General features: G+C 38.5%; 1 protein-coding gene across 2 annotated transcripts in view; it reads left to right on the forward strand.

The window, feature by feature from the left end:
- The window catches only part of BTBD9 (BTB domain containing 9), a gene marked incomplete at both ends in the record, with an annotated part of 109,791 nt that overhangs the window by 13,155 nt on the left and 73,147 nt on the right, over window positions 1-23,489 (forward strand). Inside the window, one exon of one of the 2 annotated variants that reach the window (XM_079550269.1) lies at window positions 596-715. In XM_079550269.1, coding sequence (XP_079406395.1) covers window positions 596-715 — 120 coding nt within the window. Of the gene's footprint in view, window positions 1-595; window positions 720-23,489 lie in introns of both variants that reach the window. The other variant, XM_079550270.1, reaches the window with a different exon arrangement.

Here is a 23,489-nt window from a genome sequence, read left to right on the forward strand (position 1 = left end):
CAAGGTTGAAGAAGACCTATAAGATCATCTAGTCCAACCATCCACCTATCACCAATAATTCTCACTGAAACACTTCTTATGTTCATAAAATACAGAGATTATGGTGGTTTTGTGGTTTAGTATTTAGTTTCATTAGTTTCTGTGCCACCCTAGCTTTTTTTTTTTTTTTTTTTTTTTTGTGGGAGATGTTATTATTGTTATTATTGATATGGCAATAGTAATATCTGCATCACTGGTAGTTTAGATTTATTCCATGCAGATGGAATAGAAATTATTTTATGGCTAAATATCACTGAATTTGAAAGTTGCCATTGAATTTCTAAGGTGATGGTCTCACTTGATCACCTGATTACTGCAGATTGTGTGTTAGGATGTTTCAAGTCATTCTGAAAATGTCTCAACATAACTGCATGTGAATTTGGTATCAAAGCTAGTTTAGAATAAGGATCTCGTCTAGATATTTTAGATGCAGGATTGTGGTAAGAGCAAATAGCCTTCTTTTCAGCATGACTGACATCCAGAAGAAGTTGAAGAAGTTAATATCCAAGGTGTGGCTGTTCATATTCTAACCCATCCTTTGTTTTAAAATCCAAAGGTCCTACTCCTACTACATTGAGGTGTCCATGGATGAGTTAGACTGGATTCGAGTTATCGATCACTCTAAATACCTCTGTCGGTCCTGGCAGAACCTGTATTTTCCTGCCCGCGTTTGCAGGTTAGTGCTTGAATGCAATGTTGCACGACTGTCATTAAATAATGCAGATACCAGAAAAATTGCTGGGTTTTGCTACTATGTTACATCTTTCTGGTAATGTATGGTATACACAACTTTCATCAGCCATCTTCAAACAAAAGAAAATGTCACTTTTGCATTTTGATATAACTGCATTTGATTAATTTCAGATATCCTGTTTTGAAATCTCTGGTAGTTTCTCTCTCTCTTTTTTTTTTTTTAATTTTTAAATTCGCTTAGAAGTAAACATCATTCGTTGGCTGTCAAAAGCTTTTAAATGCTTTTAAATATTTGTTTTATGGCTTGGAAATGTATTTTCATATATATTCACGTATCTTCTGTTGTTGCACTGAAAAAGTGTTTTTCACAGTTGCAGAAGAGAGAAAGGAGAGAATTAAGGTGTAGGAGGTTTGAGTAGTGTTGTGTGAAGCACAAAGCAGCTGGATGAGCTTATTCATTCTTGAGCTGATAGTGTCGTTTTACTGGAGGTGCTGGGAATGCTGGAAGAGACTTGTAGTCACACCAAATTGGCCCAAGCAAAATCTATGTTAATCTTCTTGGTAGAGAAACTAGTATCTCTGTATATTCCAAAGAGACTGTTGTCATTACGCTTTGCCTTCTAGAGGAAATACCCTATATATAGGGCTTGTGTGTAGTAATTATTATGTAGACAGACTTCTTAATCACTCAGCAATTACTGGAATCTTCAACAAAGGGAAGCGCTGTTGTTGGTTTTTTTCCCCCCCAAAGAATGATTTCTTACTCTGATGGTCACGGCTTTCTTACTCTGATGGTCACTGCTTTATAGGAAATTGCAGAAAACAGTTGTCTATGTGGAAAAAATATGGTGGGTTACTTGTGAGCCATTCCAGAAATAACTGAATTCCTGTCATTTTCGTCATCCATTCTGAGTGTAATTGGCGTTTTATTTTTCATGATGCAGAAAAATGCATTTTCACCTTTTCCCTGTAAGTTCTGTGATTCTGCTGTTACTGTTTTTTCTTTCTGAAATGGTCGCATGTCTGATAAAGTCTAAGCTTAAAGGTATCTCTGTTAAATCATCTAACAATTATGAAACGCCTCATGGAGTTTATAGGTACTTGGTTTTTTGTTTGGTTTCCTTTTGTTGTTGTTGTTGTTGATTTTGTTTCTGTTTTTGTTGTTGTTGCTTTTTTTGTAGGTTGTTTTTCTTTTTTTTTTTTTCCCCCACTTGGTAGAAAATGGACAGGTTGTTACTAGGCCTTTTTTTTTTTTTATTCCCTCCTGTAAGCAAGAAGATTTGGAGAGATGTAGGGCGTTAGAGTGGGACTTCTCTTAATCTTCCTTCAAAAGGACAGCAATTCTATGGCCTTATCCAAAGACTTGTCCCAGATTGATTTTCTGTTTCAACCTCAATTTGTCTGCTTGTCATAAAGCAAAGTGTTTTGTGGTAACATTGTATTGGATGACTGAGGAGTAATGGAGAATTGGGGAGGTTATTGACTGTGATTTTATTTTACACACCATTTTCAAAACAAGAGAGTAGAACATGCCAGATTGAAGGTCAGCCTGTTTGTCTAATACAGTAGAGCAATTGATGAAATGTAGATTATAAAGAGATAATTAGACCTGAAACATTTGGCAAGGATAGTTGCCTTCTTGAGTTATCTTTTACATTCTTTAAATCTTTTCAGTTTTCTCTTGAATTAACTCTTTGAGTCACTACCCATTTTAGAAACCAAATTCAGTGTCTCTTTCACACTAGCAGAGTGAAAAGGATGCAACTTTCTGACAGTTGTTGAGTAAAATGCTTGTAACTTATATACAATGAATTAAGACCAGCCCAGTGCTCTTGCTTAGTCATTTATTGCATCATGTCTATTATAACCTTTACTGTGACTTTGATTTTTTTACTGTATGGAGCATTGTGAATTATCCACAGTAGATATAGAATTAAGGACATTACTGTACATCCCTCATGGGAAGAACTTGTGGGACACTGGGACCTCAGCAAATGAATGTTAAAAATTCCAAAGGTCTTCAAACAGGCAGTGCTCTTTTGTATTTTTATCCTTTTCACTTTTTTGTGCTTTCGTTTTTGTTTTGCAGTTTCATCTCTGTGCTTTATCCTAGTTCACAAGTCATGAAAACCTATTTAAAGCTGTTAGAAAAAATTGAAAATTTTAAGGGGTCTCAAATCAAATGTAACCACAAGGTGTCACTGTAACAAAAGTCTGAGACAGACACTTTGCTTTTATTAAGCAGACTGGTATCAGGTGCTGTTTTTGTTCTGTGCCTCAAGAGTTTTTGATACTAGTGATTACACCATTTATAATCCTCTACCTGAGCGCAGACAAATTAAATTCTAGACCCTGCTTCTCCTGAGCTTTTGGAAGGAAAAAAAAAAAAAGACAAAATGTAAAAAAGATTCAATAGGAACACAGTTCTAAACATTCCTTAGTTTATAATGTTGGTAATTGCCAACATTAGGCAAGGTAGTGACAGGCAAAGAGGTGTTGTTTTAAAATATAGGTTAGACAAGTTCTTTTTTCCTTAATTCACCTCAGTCAGATGGCTTCAGACGTGTGCTTACTAACAGTGGTGGCACAGTTGCTTTATTTTTCTTTCCTCTTGTATGAAGCATTGAAGTTAGTAACTGATTAAGCAGAAGTCTTTCACTTTCAGCCTTACCAGTACATCTCTGAAAACCTTATCTGTAGTACCCAGTGTTCCTGTGCTTAGTAGAGATGCAGTAACTTGCCAAACGGCATTTGGAATATGGCTCAATCTGAGGACATGTTGAAACAAGAGAGGAGTTGACTCTTGAGGAAAAAGCAATTGAAACACTTTACCTGGTACTTAAAATAGAAAACAGTGTCTGCAACTCAAATTCAGCACTTGTGTTCTTTCAAACAAGCTATTCTGTTTCCAACCCTGGTGCCCCTGTAGAGTGGTGTTTAGTAAAAGCACATAGACATCAAAAAGGGGATTTTGAATGTTGTTTTCACTTAAAATCCATCTCTGCTAAATCACTGATGTAACTGAAGAACACAGAGAATTGTTGGCATGAGCACTGGTAGGGCCTTCAGAAGGTCCAAAAAGCATCGGAAAGGGGTGAAGACTGTCATTAATAGCCTTATAAAAATGACTTCTTATAAATGTATTGATTAACATTGTGCAACTGAGACATCCTTCCCTTACTTACTGTACATGGGGAATATGAATGATTACGTAGGCAACATGTTAATTTGACTAGCTTGTGTAGCATGCTTTGGGAGGCATTTACTGCTGTGAAAATATTTTATTCCTAACTGTGCAGCAATGCTGACGTTTCAGAGTTTAGAAAAAATATCTTTCTGGGTAAGGAAATTTTTTTATCTCTGGATAACTAAAAGCTTAAAATCTTTAACTAATTAAATACTGTATACAATACAGTGATAATGTAATGTCAAAAGATAATTTGGAAAGTATCATGGCTTGTTTTTATAGTAACATGCTATTAAATGATAACAATTTTGAAATGTTATTCCAAACCTTTAAAGTCTTCACTGATGTTATTTTGACAAACTGGTTTTCACTTCAGGCACATAGTTTTGTTGTGGTTGGGTTTTCGTGTGTTTGTGTGCGTGTGGTTTTGTTGGTTTGTTTATTTATTTCCTTATGTTTTGAGGATGGGGAGAAGAGCTACTCATTCTTTCTAGAAGGTGCTTGCATCAAGGTGTTTTTTTTTGGCATGTTTCTTGACCCTTGCCTTCTAAACTTCTGAAATGCATGGAAATGGTTTTCTGAAGTCTCTGTTAGGTGCTGCTTGCTTATCTTCCTCTCTCTGTGTTTTTTCATGGTTTTTTTTTTTTTTTTTTAGCATTTTTCTTTTCAGTATGTATTCAGTCTGACTTTTTTTTTTTTTCTTAGATAAGGAGATAGTCTCAGATTTTTAAAATGGTGTAAATCTTCTGTGGAAGATCAAGAAGGCTATTGCCTGCCTGTGGCAGAATGTTTATTGATTTAAAAGATCCTCCTTTCATCTTAGTTCATGTGTACTTTTGATCCTAAGTGTGCACTTCTGAGTCTGGCTGCAAATGTGTTCTTTTTGTAGCCATATTGAAGCTGATTTCTCTGCAGGCAGAATCAATAACATTTTTCATCAAGAACTTTATCAAGGCAGCTTTTTTCTTAATTCTTTCCTTTGTCTGTGCCATAATAATTTCACTTATCCTCACTTAAAGAACCCAACTCATCTTTGATGAAAAAGCAGAAAATGTAGTGTGAATTTAAGCAGTTGATGACAACCTGCCAGACAGCTCATCTTCTGAAAATCGTGTTTGTGAACAAGTGTGTGTAGAGGAGTTAATACAGCTTGTATGGAAATGTGAAAAAAAGCCTGCCCGGCCAGTCTGTTGGCTTTAAATTGCAAATATATTTATATATCTTGCAAATATATGATTTGTCTTGTTCTTTGGTTTATAGTTTAGAAGAAGCAATCAACTTCAAGTGATCTAGGTTACACATTCTTGTTGTTTGACTTGTACTTTTGTAATTTGTTTTTAAAAAGTATGTATTCAGAACTTCTATGTGTTCATTATGAATTCAGAAATTGTTTTTAGGTCTATTTTTAAGTGGTTACATCTCATGAGAAATCCAACATAATTGAAAATTATTAGTAGCTATTCAGCTTTACATAAAGATACACCTAAGCACTGAATCATAAAATTGTACATAATAATTTTACAGCAAGATCAGTTTTAAAGTTATTGCTGCATAAGACAAATCTGTATTTAGAAAATATCTTCAACCCTTTATTGCTTTCCAAAAGCTAGAATTAACTGTGAAAGCGTACATGCTTACAAAGACAGACTTTTACACAAGGAGATTTTCTTTTGCCAAGTTTGTAAGAATTCTCATTTATTTTAGTTTGTTTATCAATCATGGCCATCTGTGGAATTTGTTTGATGTCCTTGTATAAAGCATTTATCTTTCTCCCTATTTCTAGGCACGGTCATGCTTAGAAATAACGGGCCTGGTTTGTTGATGTGCCTAAAAAACTGTACCACACTTAAAATCACACATTATTAGTATTCAAATTTTATATGAGAAACCTAATAATATGTTTGTGTATTCTGTCTTCTCAATTTCTAAGTTTATAAAGTGATCTGTCGAACAGTGCTGGGCCAAGCACAGCTGTGGAATAATTTGGATGACATTAAGAATGTTGTAGTAAAGCAAACATATCTGTAGTTTAACTTCTCCACTCAGAAACTGATAATTATCTTCTAGGTAGCTCTTCTTCAAGGTATGAACCAGTGTATGAATGATAAAGCTCTGAAGTCCATTGCCTGATTCAGTGTCGCTCTGCTCTTTGAAAAAGTGCTTGTAGAACCTGTGATAGACCGGAGCTTGTTGGGTTTGGACTGTGCTTTCTCATCCCAGATTCAGCTAGGAAAAACAGGCTGAGAAGATAGGACACCACCAGTTGAAAATTAAAAAGTCAAGCTGGAAAGAACTAAAAGCAAAACCGAACACATTTGAATTAATAGACTATTTGTATAAAGTTGCATAAGCATCTGCAGTGGACAGAAGTGAGTAAAGGAAAGAAAGCAAGAGCAGAGAAAGAGAGGGCACAAAATACACAGCATGTTTTAAAAAGAAAATCTCAAAGTGAGGTGAAGAGTATTTTAGAATAAACTGTTTTCTACTGTGGCGATAATAGGAAAAAACACATGTGATTTATCATTTTTAAGCTAATCCTATGATTCTGTGATTCCATGCCTTTTTGTCTACTCGCTTTGGAGTTACTTGCCATCAGCGCAGCATTTGACTGCTCCAAAAAAGAAAGAAAAGACTTGCAGCTGCACTGATGAGAACATTCCTAATCTGTTTAGAAGCAAATTAATAGCTTTCATGGGTTATCTTTACCTCATATTGACAGCATTTTTCAAATTAAAGAAACCTGAAACTTATTTCACTTTCAGAATTAATTGACCAACGGGGGGGTTATAAACTAGTTACGTAACACCTTCTCTTTGGGGAAAGAGGGATTTGGAACATTTTCCTTAGTTAATGAGTGCAATTGCCGTCTTTTAAAATAAGTGATAAATTCTGGGGTTAAAATCAATATTTTCTTTCAAGTTCTCCTATATGGCGTTGAGGAGTAAATTTGATTGTTTTGCTGGTTTGTTCTGAAGTGGCTAAGAATTGGAAAAATCTCGAAAAGATCTTATGAATAAATAGCTTGACACTTCTTCAACTTCTTCAACTCAATGTGCAGGACTTGTGGAGGGTAGTATGTGATGTCAAATCATACAAAGTTATAAGTTTATTTTTGCATTGGCTTTTCAGACACCCTTTTTTTTTTTTTTTTATGGTTCCAAAATTTGGATAGTAGGAAGAGATGAAAATAATTATTTTTAAAAAATATTCAAGAGACAGTAACATAATGCTGTTTCTGTAACAAGCTTTTTAGTCTGGAAATTAAAGAGTTGAAATGTCACTTGCTTGGACATCTAAAGAAAAAAAAAGATAAAATCTTGAGTACCTAGTATTAAAGAATGTAATTTATCTTAACTGTGCCTTACAGTGTGTACATCCAGCAGTGACATTATTTAGTGCATATTAATAAACTTGCTATGTATAAAATTCACTTTTTAAGAACTATAAACTAAAGAGTGAAAAATATACTTCTTTTTTTTTTTTATTCTGTAGTTATTACTTTAACGAAAGAATAAGTAGGAGGGCAATTTACTGGGTAAAATGATTATCACAGAATCATAGAACAGTTTAGACTGAAAAGCTCATGTCCAACACCCCTGCCATGGGCAGAAATACCTTTGAATAGATCTAACTGCCCACAGCCCCATCGAACCTGGCCTTGATTGCCTCCAGCTGTGGGGCATTCATAGCTTCTCAGGACAACCTCCTGCACTGTCCACTGTCATAGAAGAATTTCTTCCTTATATTTAATGTAAATCCACTTTTTTGTTTGTTTGTTTTCTTTTCTTTTGCTAGTAATAATGATTTACTTAAGGTTTGTTGTTCTTTAAGAAAGGCACCAGAGTATTCTTAATTCTGATTTAATATTTTGGAAAACTAAAGATAGGTAGAACACTGCATATGTGCATTCATAGACGTCCTTCCCATTCAGGTTGTATTTCATCCCTTGCTTCTTTTTTTTTTTTTTTACCTTGAAGGATTTATTGTATATTTAGATGAAAACTGATATTAAAACTTCAGTAGATCGAAACAGAATGAAGGGCTAGAAGACATTATCACTGATTATTCCAGCTTTTACTAAATTATAAAGCATATATCACAGCTGTAAAGAGAGATTGCTTCCTAGGTCATATTTTATCTTGCTGTAGTAGATAAGTGTGTAAATGAAAGGGAAACAAATTGTTTCAGTATAGGAAATCGATATTATTTCTTTTGAATTAAAGTGAATGAAATTGAAATAATTCACTGTCATGGTTTTATGATTTTTGGTCATCAGTATTCCACACCATAACATCATGTAATGCACTGGGGGTGGGGTTTGATATCTGCCGAATGTTCATCCGACGGAGAAGAACTGCATTTCCCCAGGAGGCTTTGCGGTCAGCAAGGGGATATAACTCCATGCAAGGTCACCTGATCCTTCTTCTTCGCCTGCGCTTCGCTGTCTGCGCTTCGCTATCTGCGCTTCGCTGCCTGCGCTTCGCCATCTGCACTTTGCCGTCTGTACTTCAGTCACTCAACTGGACTGCACTTCTCACCCCAGCATTGTGGTGAGGTCTATACAATTCAAACAGATTTTCTCTCTCTCTCTCATTGTATTTTACTAATACTATATTTAGTAAAATCATTTGTTCCACCTCAGATTAGTGCTGTTGTTTTCAAGTATTTTGGGGTCCCCTGCTTCCCCTTTCCCAGAGGCGCGGATCCGCAGATCCCTCCGCCCTGCCGGTCACGGAACTGGGCCGGACCAGCCCATAAACCGTTGACATTTTTGGTGGAGAATGCGGGCAACAGTTGCTTTCTAGCTGTTTAGACTCTCTGCTCTCGGAGAGTTCCGTTGGGAAAGCTTATCTGTTTTACCACTACTCTCTGAAAACGTGACCTTGAGAACTCCAGGCGGACTGCCAGTATCGTAGGATATTTGTAAACTCTGAGCTTTACTATCTTGCCTCTGTAAAAAAAAAAAAAAAAAAAAAAAAATGCTTTCTGTAGTGAAACTGACTCTTAAAGGGCTGCACGCTGCTGCCTCTTCTTTCCTAATGCTCAAAACATACTGGGCATTAATTAAGCTGGCCACCTTGCTCTATGGAGCAATCGGCATATACAATCAATTGAAAACATGGGTGGAAATATGGACCTGGCACGTTCGTACAATGTGGCTTACAATTCCGGAGACAGCTGTCAATTTTACAGGACTGGGATTTTTTAAGGTTTCCAGTCTCACCTTTCAGCCTGTAATGCAGTTTTTGAATGAACACCTAGTCGCATTACTAATCTCCCTGAATGTATTGCTCATCATTTCGCTCAGTATTAGTATTTATTATATTTTGAGCATGTCCTCCCCAAAACCAGAGAATACTGAGTGGCAGGGAGTGTGGAGAGGTCTGGGAAAGACTTTAGACAGATGGAAATCTTCAGTCTCATGGAACTTTACTCCAGAACACCTGAAAGACCCCGAGAGTCTAAACAGCTATTTAAGGCAGGAATGTTGCGGCTTGGGCAGTTCTGAGGAGGCACATATGATTTGGGGCCTGGCTAATGCTTATCGGGCCTTATTCAATACTATCCTGGAGAGAGAGAGAGCTTCTGAAATTGAAAGGGAGAGTCTCAGGGAAAAAGTTCAAAATGAGCGAGAGAGTCTCCTGCTCCAGAGGAAAAACCTCCGATCTGAGAGAGATGCCCTCCGAATTGAGAGAGACTCCCTGCAATCCAAGCTCGACAATCTTCAATCTCAACAACACACCCTCCAATCTGAGCTAGATACTGTCATAATCGAACGAAACAAGCTCCAAGCTGAACTGGAGGATGAGAGCATTGGAACTGACCAACCTGATCAACCACAGGAGGCACCACAATCGATGTCAGTTGCCCCTGTAAGAGGACGGAAAACAAAGCGAATCTCGACTCAGTTAGAAGAGAAAAAAGAGGAGGAAAGAGGTCCAGAGGAGTGGCTCCGAGGGCCAAGAGAAGCACCTCTGAGTCCAGGGGAGGGGCCCTCAGTAAGACCACGGTCACCAACACCTACAAGGGCAAGAAGTCCTGGAAGAGCAAGAGGTGAGCAAGATATTGTTACCTTTGTTGATCGATCTCTGAAAATGAATGAAATTCGAAGTCTGAGAAAAGACTTCTCACGCCACCCAAATGAGCCTATTGCTACTTGGTTACTTCGATGCTGGGACAATGGGGCCAACAGTGTGTGGCTAGATAGTAGAGAAGCTCGCCAACTGGGTGGCATTGCTAGGGACTCAGCCATTGACAGAGGTATTAGTACATGCCAGAACCAGGCCTTCACCCTCTGGAAGCGGATGTTGTTAGCTGTAAAAGAAAGATACCCCTTCAAAGACGATCTGATGCCTGAGAAGAAGAAATGGGCTGATATGGAAGAAGGCATCCGTTATTTGAGAGAATGTGCTGTGGTGGAAACACTACATAGCCCCGATTTCATTCCTGATGAGCCAGACCAAGAGCATGATCCCGAGAGAGCCAGGTGTACACCAAACATGTGGCGTACATTCACAAAGACTGCACCAGAAAGGTACGCCAGTACATTTGCAGCTATGTATGGCAGAGGGGAAAGAAGACCCCTTATAAATGAGTTGCTTAATAAACTTCAAGACTTTGAGTTACATTTAAGCCCTCTACGAGCTTGTGTTTCAGCCATTGAAAAAGTAGCTGAAAAGCTGGACAGAATGGAGAACAAACAAGAAGATATAATAGGTAAACTATCAATCGTGCCTGATGCCGATGAATACATGGTGGTAACAGATACATCCAATGAGGAACAGAATTCCCAAAACAGCCTACTTGAGGGGCTAATCAACTTGATTTCCTCCCAGTCAGTGTCATCCAACGTCTCAGCTATCAAAAGAAGACGTCCTCCTGCTCGAACAAGTGACAACAGTAAGACCACGTCACGTTTTGCCTTGTGGCATTACCTACGCAACCATGGAGAAGATATGAAGAAGTGGCATAAGCAACCTACTCCAGCACTTCAAGCACGGGTAAAAGAATTACAAGACAAATCAACCACCAAGGTGAACTTCTCCAGAAAGGTGATTGCTCCAGTTGCTGCAGACAACGGAGGTAACAAATAGAGGGGCCCTGCCCCCAGCCAGGGGGGGGAAAGGGATAATAGAGTTTATTGGACTGTGTGGATTAGATGGCCTGGCACATCAGAATCACTAAAATATAGGGCCCTGGTGGATACTGGTGCACAGTGCACTCTAATGCCCTCGAGTCACCAAGGGACAGAATCAATTTATATTCATGGGGTGACAGGAGGTTCCCAAGAACTGACTATGTTGGAGGCCGAAATCAGCCTCACTGGTAGAGACTGGCAAAAGCACCCTATTGTGACTGGCCCAGAGGCTCCATGTATACTTGGTATTGATTACCTCAGAAGGGGATATTTTAAGGATCCCAAAGGGTATCAATGGGCCTTTGGAATAGCTGCTGTAGACACAGGTGTTAAGCAGTTATCTGTTTTGCCTGGCCTATCAGAAGATCCATCTGTTGTGGGGTTGCTACAAGTGGAAGAGCAACAGGTACCGATAGCTACAAAAACGGTGCACAGACGGCAGTATCGCACCAACAGGGATTCCTTGCTCCCCATTCAGAAGTTAATTCATCAATTAGAGAATCAGGGAGTGATCAGCAAAACTCACTCGCCTTTTAACAGCCCCATATGGCCAGTGCGTAAAGCCAGTGGAGAATGGAGGCTGACGGTGGACTACCGTGGCCTGAATGAAGTTACACCCTCATTGAGTGCTGCTGTGCCAGATATGTTAGAACTCCAATACGAACTGGAGTCAAAAGCAGCTAAGTGGTATGCCACCATTGACATTGCTAACGCCTTTTTCTCCATTCCTTTGGCCAAAGAATGTAGGCCACAGTTTGCTTTCACATGGAGGGGCATTCAGTATACCTGGAACCGTTTGCCCCAGGGGTGGAAACATAGTCCAACCATTTGCCATGGGTTGATCCAAGCTGCACTGGAACAGGGAGGTGCTCCTGAGCACTTACAGTACATTGATGACATCATTGTGTGGGGCAACACAGCAAAGGAAGTTTTTGAGAAAGGAGAGCAAATAATCCAGATCCTTCTCCGTGCTGGTTTTGCTATTAAGCGAAGCAAAGTGAAAGGACCTGCCCAGGAGATTCAGTTCCTAGGCATAAAGTGGCAAGATGGCCGTCGTCACATCCCGACAGATGTGATCAACAAAATCACTGCCATGTCTCCCCCCACTAATAAGAAAGAGACACAATCGTTTCTGGGTGTAGTGGGTTTTTGGAGAATGCATGTTCCAAACTACAGCCTCATTGTAAGCCCACTTTATCAGGTGACACGGAAGAAGAATGATTTTGTGTGGGGTCCTGAGCAGCAGCAGGCTTTTGAGCAGATTAAACAAGAGATAGCCCGTGCTGTGGCCCTGGGGCCAGTACGGATGGAACAGGATGTGAAGAACATCCTCTACACTGCTGCTGGAGAGAAAGGCCCCACTTGGAGTTTGTGGCAAAGAGCCTTAGGAGAGACCCGAGGCCGACCCTTGGGATTCTGGAGTCGAGCCTACAGGGGGTCGGAGGAGGGCTACACTCCAACTGAAAAGGAGATCTTAGCTGCGTATGAAGGGGTTCGGGCTGCTTCCGAAGTAGTCGGTACTGAAACACAGCTCCTTCTGGCACCTCGACTGCCAGTGCTGAACTGGATGTTCAAGGGAAAGGTTCCTTCCACCCATCATGCTACTGATGCCACTTGGAGTAAGTGGGTTGCACTGATTACACAACGAGCACGGATGGGGAACCTCAGCCGTCCAGGAATCCTAGAAGTCATCATGGACTGGCCTGAAGGTAAAAAGTTTGGAACACCACCAGCAGAAGATGTATCTCGTGCTAAAGAAGCCCCACCATACAATGAATTACCAGAGAATGAAAAGAAATATGCCCTGTTCACAGATGGATCGTGTCGTATTGTGGGAAAGCATCGCAGATGGAAATCTGCTGTGTGGAGCCCCACACGACAAGTTGCAGAGGCCACCGAAGGGAAAGGAGAATCAAGCCAATTTGCAGAGGTAAAGGCTGTCCAACTGGCCTTAGATGTCGCTGAACGGGAGAGGTGGCCAATGCTCTATCTCTACACTGATTCATGGATGGTAGCAAATGCCTTATGGGGGTGGTTACAGCAGTGGGAGCAAAATAATTGGCAAAGAAAGGGCAAGCCTATTTGGGCTGCTGACCTATGGAAAGATATTGCTACCCGAACAAAAAATATGGTTATAAAGGTGCGTCATGTAGATGCTCATGTGCCCAAGAGTAGAGCTACAGAAGATCAGCGAAATAACCATCAGGTAGACCAAGCTGCCAGAATTGAGGTGGCTCAAATAGACCTGGACTGGCAGAACAAGGGTGAGTTATTTTTAGCTCGGTGGGCCCATGAGACCTCAGGTCATCAAGGGAGAGACGCAACATACAAATGGGCCAGAGACCGAGGGGTGGACTTAACTATGGATGCCATTGTACAAATCATTCATGACTGTGATACATGCGCCACAATTAAACAAGCTAAGAGGATGAAACCTCTCTGGGAGGAAGGGCGATGGCAAAAGTACAAATATGGGGAGGCATGGCAGGTTGATTATATCACTTTGCCACGATCTCGCAATGGTAAGCATTATGTGCTCACCATGGTGGAGGCAACAACCGGGTGGCTCGAAACATATGCAGTACCCCATGCTACCGCCCGAAACACCATATTAGGTCTGGAGAGGCAAATCCTGTGGCGACATGGCACCCCGGAAAGAATTGAGTCAGATAATGGGACTCATTTTAAAAATTCACTTGTGGATACTTGGGCCAGAGAACATGGCATCGAGTGGATTTATCATATCCCCTATCATGCACCAGCCTCTGGTAAGATCGAACGCTACAACGGGTTGTTAAAAACCATGTTGAAAGCAATGGGTGGCGGAACATTTAAACACTGGGAGAAGCATTTGGCAGAAGCCACCTGGCTGGTTAACACCAGAGGATCAATCAGTCGAGATGGTCCTACCCAATCCAGCTCCCTACATATTGTAGAGGGAGATAAGGTCCCTGTAGTACATGTAAAGAACATGTTAGGAAAAGCAGTTTGGGTTTTTCCTGCTTCTGGGAAGGGCAAACCTCTTCGCGGAACTGTCTTTGCCCAGGGACCTGGGTCCACCTGGTGGGTGATGCAGAAAAACGGGGATGTTCAGTGTGTACCACAAGGGAATTTGATGTTGGGGGAGTGCAGTCTGTAATCCCATGTGTTAAGCATGATGTAGTGATGTAGAATAAGGGGTGGAATGTCATGGTTTTATGATTTTTGGTCATCAGTATTCCACACCATAACATCATGTAATGCACTGGGGGTGGGGTTTGATATCTGCCGAATGTTCGTCCGACGGAGAAGAACTGCATTTCCCCAGGAGGCTTTGCGGTCAGCAAGGGGATATAACTCCATGCAAGGTCACCTGATCCTTCTTCTTCGCCTGCGCTTCGCTGTCTGCGCTTCGCTATCTGCGCTTCGCTGCCTGCGCTTCGCCATCTGCACTTTGCCGTCTGTACTTCAGTCACTCAACTGGACTGCACTTCTCACCCCAGCATTGTGGTGAGGTCTATACAATTCAAACAGATTTTCTCTCTCTCTCTCATTGTATTTTACTAATACTATATTTAGTAAAATCATTTGTTCCACCTCAGATTAGTGCTGTTGTTTTCAAGTATTTTGGGGTCCCCTGCTTCCCCTTTCCCAGAGGCGCGGATCCGCAGATCCCTCCGCCCTGCCGGTCACGGAACTGGGCCGGACCAGCCCATAAACCGTTGACATTCACTCTTGTGTGAAACTAGAAACTATAAATGTATTTTCTCCTCTTGCAGCAAATTGACATTCTGCAGACTAGTAACAAGACAACGTTCCCAACGGTAGTCAAACACATTCATGTATACTGAATTATAGTTGAGAAAGAGAGGTTCACCGTAATTTCATGTGATTTACATAGAAGAGCATGTAATTCATCATTTTAATAGAAGCTGGTATTAATTTCAAGGCCAGGCTGGATGTGGCTCTGGGCACTTGGGCTCTTGGTTGACGACTCTGCCCACGGCAGGGGGGTTGAAACTAGGTGATCATTGTGGTCCCTTTCAACCCAAGCCATTGTACGATTCTGTGATTGTTAGAAAACCTGTATTTTCAGCCATCAACCCTTTTTATTCTTTGCACTATGGAAAGTTTGTAGTTACCTCTGAGTTCCTAAGTGTCGTGTGATTTGTGGGAAGATACTATAAGCTCTATGTAGACTTCCAATTCGTAGTTCCGTTAGGTATGCATTGTCACTTTCACATTACCTCCTAACTGGTCTTTGCCATAGGTATCTGGAATTTAATCAGATTTGGAGTCAGCATATCTAGAGTACTTCACTTCCATAAATAATATGCAGTCTCTTGGACTTTTGTAGAGAATGAGACCACCTTAAAAGTGCAAGTTGAGTTTGTAGTAATGATGTACAAGCAAAGTATAAGGAAAAGTATTTACAGCCACCAGAAATGTTGATTTCCTATCATCTTTATGATGACAGAGGCAATCAAAGCAAGCTGTCCTAGTCGTGCAAAAGACAACATCTTTCTGTCTTGATGATGGTCGTGGCAGAATAGCTAGAAAATGACTATCTTCTGGACACTGTACTCATAAGTATTTCTCAATCCAAATTTTTATGGATTGGTTTACAGATTAATAGTGTGCCAAAATACTTGCTAATAGTTTATTCTTCTTCACCAAAAACTGATTCCCTTATGTTATTCATAACTGATTTGTTATTAGGAATTCTTACGTTGCTAAAATTTCAATAAAAATTTAGGAGAGTGTTTTTAAGTCAACTTTCCATGTGTATTGGGTTGTTATTTTCTCAGCAGTACAAATGCTAGAGATTGAGGTTGCTAGCTTTAGTTTTCATGTGATGAGATGCTCTGCTGAAAGATATGCAGCTAGATATATACTTTTCTGGTATATAAGAATTGTTTGGAGGTCATTACTCTCATATATCAAAGCACAGATTCATATAATTTTTCACAGCTACAGCGTGACAAGGATAAAGATTGGGTGACTTCACAGCGACATAATTCTGGATATTAACTTAAGGTAAAATATTGTTGCAGGAAACTATTTTTCCTATGTTGCATGTTTATTTAACAAAGAGCAGAGAAACTCCCCTGAGACCTGATAGGGAACTAGAACCTAAATAGTATTTTGATGGCCTTTTAGACGATCCTTTTTTTATTGACAGTGTTGGGGAACCTCAGATGACTCCTTTCTACAGAGTAGCTTTCCCATTTGGGGCTAAATGATGTGAATAGTTACTCTTTCATTTGGGAAGTGTTTTTTGTTATGAGTGTTCATGTTATGAAGTAGAGATACGTGATGGAAGAGAGTAATACTGCTTCTTTGGAGAAATGTTAGTACAAGGACAGGGTGCAGGTAAGGCCTATGCTTAGGAAATGAATATTGCTGTTGATATATTGATATTGAAAGAAAAAATAATTTTGGAGGATATCTTCAGAACAAGTTATTTTGCTGGTCTGAAGTAAGGAATTGCTCAGGGACATGATTTAGCAGAGAGCTGTTAGAGTTAGGGTAGTATGGTTAGGTTGTGGTTGGACTTGATGAGCTTGAAGGTCTAAGTTCAAGGGGCAACAGAGAGTTGCCCCCTTACTTCACTGGTGTTTATTTCTGTATTGTGATATAGTTTTTAATGAATTATTTGAATTTATACAATTTCATCTGTATTTTTTTCATTTTGATTAACAGTCTTAGTTTGTGTCTAAAATAATGCAAAAAAGGCATTCGGCAAATGAAGATTTGACTGAATGTTTTATTCTGTATTACAGACTTGTTTAGCATGTGTTTCTTCAAAAAATTTTTGTTAAAGAATCTTCCAAATCATCTGATAAGAAGTATTGCTTCAAGTAATGCACAAAATGCAGACTGTGTCTGCCTATCCTGTATTTACCTGTATCCTCTATTAGCTTTGGAACTACTGGCTCTACTGTGAGGCAACACAGTTTAAAATGTTACTGAATAATGCATTGTTTTGCTTATTTCAGGATGATTGTATTTAAATGTGGTGGATGTGGTGTTTGCTTTTTTTTTCTGATGGGAGATAGGAAAACTGAGAGGCAGCGCAGTTTTTGACCAGCCTCTTGAGCTTCTTTCAGGACTTCACAGGTGTATTGTTTATAAGTATTTTAAAATTAGCCATCTAACTCAAAAGTATCTCTTCTCTGACTATTTATTTCAGTTAAACTTACTTTTTTTTTTTCCAGTTTGTACTGTGGATAATGAGTGTTTGAGCTGTTCAGAAATGAACCACCAAATTTGTTAGCTACATAAAAAAAATAAAATTGCATGGGCAAAGGATTCATTTAGGCATTGAAAAACGTTTGTTACTTCATTTTATTTTGAAGTCCTGCAATATATTGTTTAAAATTGTCATCGTGGTTAAATACATAATCTCATCTTTATGTAGCTTCATACATTACATTGTATGCAACTACTGTGATGAAATTGATAAAGTTAAATGCATTAGTTCTCTTCTGTGTTACATAAAAAGGAAATGTTGCAGTATGGAAATTGTATGGTCGTTACATCAATTTCTAAAGTGCAGGTGGGAGGAATGACTATTGATCTAATAGATTTAATAGTTCACATTCAAAATCTATGGAATAGAAGTAATATTTTGCAGCTGAATAGCTGCAGAGTGTAATCCTTCAGACAAAGTTCTGAAAGCAGCTATAAAAATGAAAAACGACATTCTTTTATTTTTCAGTTATTTTGGGTGCCTTGAATTCATTTTCAGAACTCATTTTCATATTGTTTCTACGTATATTATTGAAATCGTTCAGATCAGAATTTGTTTTGGTTGTTAAAATTAGGAACCAAATAAGTGGTTGCCAAAGAAATTACTTGGAGTACTTACAGTACTTAAGATAAAACAGAGGTCACTGCAGGAACCACAAACAATGGAGAGTGCTTTTTTAGAATGCATGTCATATCAGGCTGATAGATGAGACTGAACTTTTTGGTTATCTCTGCTGTCTCTTTCCTATTTCTGCTGATTTCTTTTTAAGGAGAAAAAGGTTTCATACTGTTTTGTGTTTTATTTCTGGGGTTCTCTGAATGTCTGTTGTTTTTCTTCTCACACTTTACTGCTTTTCCTTGCAGCTCCTGGTTTTTAGAATTATTCAGCTACGCTGACTAGCAGAAATGACTGAACAGTAATATAGAGTGTTCCAGGCCAGTGCTGAATTAAAGATGATTCATTCTGGATCAGAAAAATAAATGTTAAGACAGCTGTTTTCTTGCTCTAGTTACTGAAACATGGTTCTTCATGTTCCTTCAGAAGGCCTTACTGGATTTAACAGTGGTTCCCTCTGGTCATCTGCTGCCCTCTGCTCGAGGTTGCTCAGAGTAGGGATTTTTGAGGCTGAGCTACTGATCCTCCCTTCCCTTTTGACCTCTTAAGCTTGCACTGAGAGTTTGTTCTCCCATGCTAAACTTGAGGGAAATTCTCACAGCCTCCTTTTGCAGAAAGACAGTATCTGCTGAGTTAAATATGAGCAGGAGCTCCAAGGATCAAGCATTAGGCTCCCTTTTCTCTTTCTACCACTTCCTGTCCGGTGGTAAAATTGGATGCAGTCATCAAATGTTTTGCTGGCTTCCATGCATCTTCTATAGCAAGTGAAGTGGCAGATGTATATGCCAGGTAGTCAAGATTATTTATAACACATTTTTGAATATCTGTGCATAATATAATTGGATCAATGCAAATGCAGGATAATGCAGTTCTTTCAGTGTCACTGTTGTATTCTGTAAGTTCCTATCAGAAAATCAACCTGATAATTACTGTATTTAAAGGGAAGCGAATACTACACAATTTTCTTTCTTGATCTCAATTATATGGTTCTTATTTGAACTAACAAAGCAGCTATTTCATCCTGTATAAGGGCAGCTGGCTTTCTCTAGACTGTCTTCAAAAATACGGTATTAGCATGATCAGGGGGATTAAATAAGATCTAAAGAATTTTGTAGCAATCTCTTCTGAGAGAAGAGATTGGAGAGGTTTAAAATGTCTCAACACAAGAGGAGAATAGGAGAGGATAAGCTTTCAAAGTAAAGAAGGTATTTTAAACTGAGGGTATTAGCCAAGGAGTGAAGCAAGCTGTATACAGAAGACAGGCTGATCTGGGGCGTTATGTGTTAAATGTGGACATAATGTGTGCAAGTGCAAGAACAGTGTGAGACAAGGCTTAAGAGTGCTTAGGGACGTTAGAAAAATTTCAATAATGTATTGTTCTACCTTGAAAGTATGTTTGCTTCCAGTAATTGTTGTAATAGGGTTTTGAAACCTTTCCAAGTAGTTTACAACCATATCTAAAGTGATGAACTGAATAGTTCCAAGGCCCATTCTTTAATCCTGAAATAAGCTGTGTCACAAATGTCACAATTTGGCAACATTTGTCTAATTAAATTCTTTCAGCTTCCAGAATGGATTAACTGTTCCCACTGCCTGTGGTAAGGAATAGCTTCTGGGCTATGCAGACTCTCAAGCACTGCTTTAGAATGGAGAGCCACTTGGTCTAGGCTGAAATTAAGCCTAGATAGTTCTAATGGTTCAGCAGCATAGACAGATTTCATTTTCAGATGACCTCAAAGATGAGTGGTGAAGCTAGAATAATTTCAAGACTGTATTACAGAGGAGAGGTTTTCCTGTGCTTTCATGCACAGTCATTACTGTGCAGCGTGAGGGAACAGTTTGAGACAATGACTTAAGATGATGCTATGAACTCCATCAAATGCATGGCTATAGTTTGCTTGAACAGTTTTAAAGAGTGTGAAAGATCTGTGAGTGAGGCCCAATTTGTTAAATGATTGATTTGGAGAACTTTGGCAGTCGTTTTTCTAACACACCAAAAACATCTCAGTATAAGCTGTTCAATAACACAACAGTTAAATGTGTGAGCTGTGTAGATATACTCATTTTCTGTTTTGACAATAGAGTGAAGCAGCAAAGGATGTCACTTATCTTTTCTGTAGGTTTCATAGGGTAGGCAGATAATACTTTTTGATATAATTTTTAAAAATTTCCTCTAACTTGAAGTTATCATCCTTTTGCAGATGAAGAAAATATAGCTAAAATATACCCACTAATTTGCTTTCGTTTGCAGAACAAACTTAAACCAGAAAGTCTTATTTTTAGTCCTGGAATGAAAGGCTCCAATGCTTTATATTAAATAGATGCATCCAGTATTAGTTGCTGAATTTTTAATAGGATGTAAGATGCATAAGCGGGTGAAGCAGAATATGTGTTCAGCAGTTGCCAAATTCATGATTGTTTTGTTTTGCTGCCTGTAGGGAATAAGAAGTACGGTGCCAGTTACTTGTGTGTAGAGAGTTTATCATCTGACCCAGACTGAGATTTGATATTTTAAAATCTTTTTCTGTTTTGATGTTTAAACCATTTTGTTAATTCCAATTTATCTGGAATCTCTTGACTGCTTTTAGGAAAACAGCGTGACTGATGAATCTGCAGAGATCTAATACCCTCTTAGGGGAATAGTGAGACATGAGAGTTACTACCTTTGTACAATGAGAAACCTGATGGCAGCATATTGCAGTGATAGAGTTAAAATTCAGTTAAATAAAAGTGGATGAATAGCAATAGTGCAAGGGAAAGAGTGAGAAATTAAGTGGTATCTTTTTTAGAAGTCTGCCTTATTGCTGCCTGCATTGCTCCTCTGGGATTTTTGTATTGAGTGCAAGAAAATCAGCAAGCTCTTGAAAAACCCAAGATAAAATTACTGCCATAATTTTATTTTATTTTTTTTATTGTATGGTATAAAGCCTTAATTTAGGTGGGGGGGGGTTTATTACTGGCATTTTCTTTGGCATGGATAAGTTCAATTAATTTCTGTTGACAAGCTCTAGGGTTTTCTTCCTCTCCCCTCTCACAGCCCCCGCTTCCCGATATGTGGAAAGCACAATTTGTTATCAGTTTGCCTTGGACTCTGGAGACCTCATTAAGGGCCCAGAAAGGAGTTTCTGTCTCTGCTGTTGGATGCCTTTCTGTTTTCTGTTGAACTGGAGCCATTTGCATTCTTACTTGGAAAGGAGTGTAGGGGCTGGAGGATGAAAACTTGCGTGAATATTGCTTTCCTGTTGATTTAAAATAAAATAATAATAATAATAAAAAAGATTAAAAAGGATAAAAAAAATTTAAAAACTGCTGCTCTTTGGGCCATAGTGTTATGCTAAAATTTGCAGTGCAAAGACAGATCAACTTTGAGATATAAGCAGGAAATCTCACAGTTTATATGTAGGCTATCCATTTATTTGACAGTAAGGAAAGATGCTAGCAAAATATTACATTTTGTCACAGTTTGAGCCATCATGCTCTCAATTCAAATTCTTATTCCAATCAAAATGCTTTTAGAGCAGTTTTTGAAAGAGACTGAGTCTTTCAGTCTGCAGAGTAGTTCATTACATAGTATTGGAGCAGTATGTATATTAGAACTATCATATAGGCACAGTGTATTTTCACAGAAAAAAACAATATGCTTGAGAGAAATCACTTATTAAATTGCTGTAAAATAATGTTTAACATGAAATATACAGTCACATTTTTCATTAGCAAGCAAAACCGTGTATCATGTATTTAACCCCATATAGGTGCTAAATTCTAACTGAAAGCCTTTTGAGCGAAGTAGAATAAAGTAGTTCAATAAAACTTACTTTCTTATGATATAAGCTGCAGATTTCCTCTTTTCTTTGGCATTATCTTCTAACTAAGAAAAATGTAACAATTGTAGACATGATTGTGCCTTTCAGTGATATTTTCTACACCTTCTCACACACATTTGTGTGTATACCCATGCGTGAACACACAACTGTTTTTTAAGGATTTTAAGGCTACTCTCAGGAGGATTGAGCAAAGGTACTTTACAAATATAATCTGTGATTCTTTTAAATTCACAGTGTATGCTCAAGTAATACTATGCTTATTCATAAATGTAATATTTAATTTGAAAAGTCACTTACAGTCAAGGTCAAGCTGGGAATGATTATTTAGCTTGCTGGGTAATAACACATTTATTTTTTTTTAAATCTGAATTTATAATGCTTATGAAAATTGTTCTTTTGATTTAGAAGGCTATATATTTGAGAACTATTAATTGTTGGTTATTCTGAACTTCTTATTACATTTTTCATTAAACTACTGGCAGATTTCCTTTCCTCGCTTCTCACTTCTTGAAACAACTGCATACTTGTCATTACATACTCCATGAATTGAATTCAATTTAAAGATCAAAAATGTTCCAGAAAATCTTTTAATTTAGAATAAATGTACTACAGTCTGATAGAGCAAGCTTCAGTGAAATTTTGAAAAGGATTGGCATGAATTTTTACAGTGTTAAAACCACTGCTTTTTTCCAGCTAGAATCTACCATTGTACAGTTATTTTCTTAAAATGAAAGCTAAACGGTACAAACTGTTCTAGCAGAGGCTTTCTACATGGGAAGAAAAGTTCTTTGACAGAAAGTGCTTCTTACTTCGAACTTGCAAGTTGACAGTGATGTGTGTTTTATCTTGCACCCTTATTAAAGTTTCCAGAAGATGCTGCAGTTTATAGTACAGTGCTCATTAAAGCAGTAAACGATGAAGTCCAACGCTGTCATGAGCTATCAGTTCATAAGGCAGTCTTGATGCTGTTTCAGGATAGTTGTCTGGCATTCTAGCTGCTTAGTAGAAACCTATTAAAAACTCCAGGGTTTACTTTGTTTCTCTTTAGAGAGAGAAGACTTCTAGTTAATTGCTAGGTAATAAAATTGGCTGGAAAGAGGTATCAGAACCAATAATACTCCAGAAGTTACACATGTAAATTTTCTGCTCGAGTAAAAATTAATCTCACTAAGGTGTTTCCATAAGTTTTACATTTTTCCAGCACTGGATGATCCTTTGAATGCAGAGTTTTTGGATTGCTTTCCAAGGCTGATTTTGGGTTGCTAAGTGTTTGCTTTGGTCAGAGCCTATTCAGCTATTGCTGTCATTTTTTCTTCCAACAATGTCTTTGTTCCCTGGTGACTGACAAGAAAGTTTGTGTTGATATATATGCAAAACTACTATTCATCATAGAAATTACTTGGTTTTAAAAATTCAAGTTGACCTTTTACTTTATACTGCAAGTCATTGACAGACAGGCTTATAGAGATTGTCTTTGTATGCATTAGGTATGTTTATTACATATAAAATACGTAATCAGACGTAGATCACTCTGAAAGTAATGCCTCCTATTTATTTCAATGGAAACTACAGCAGATACAAAGAGCACTATAACACTATTTTATAGAGCAAATTCTCAGCTGCAAAACTCTACTTTTCAGTGTAGTCACCACCATTAGCTATGCATTTTCACCGGTGACGAGCAATAGCCTGCATGCTACACTCGTAAAAATGTGTACTAGCAGAGATGACCTGCTTCACCACTTTTGAAATGCACCACCA

Source organism: Tetrao urogallus (genome assembly GCF_951394365.1).
Source record: "Tetrao urogallus genome assembly, chromosome: 2".
NCBI classification, from domain to species: Eukaryota; Metazoa; Chordata; class Aves; order Galliformes; family Phasianidae; genus Tetrao; species Tetrao urogallus.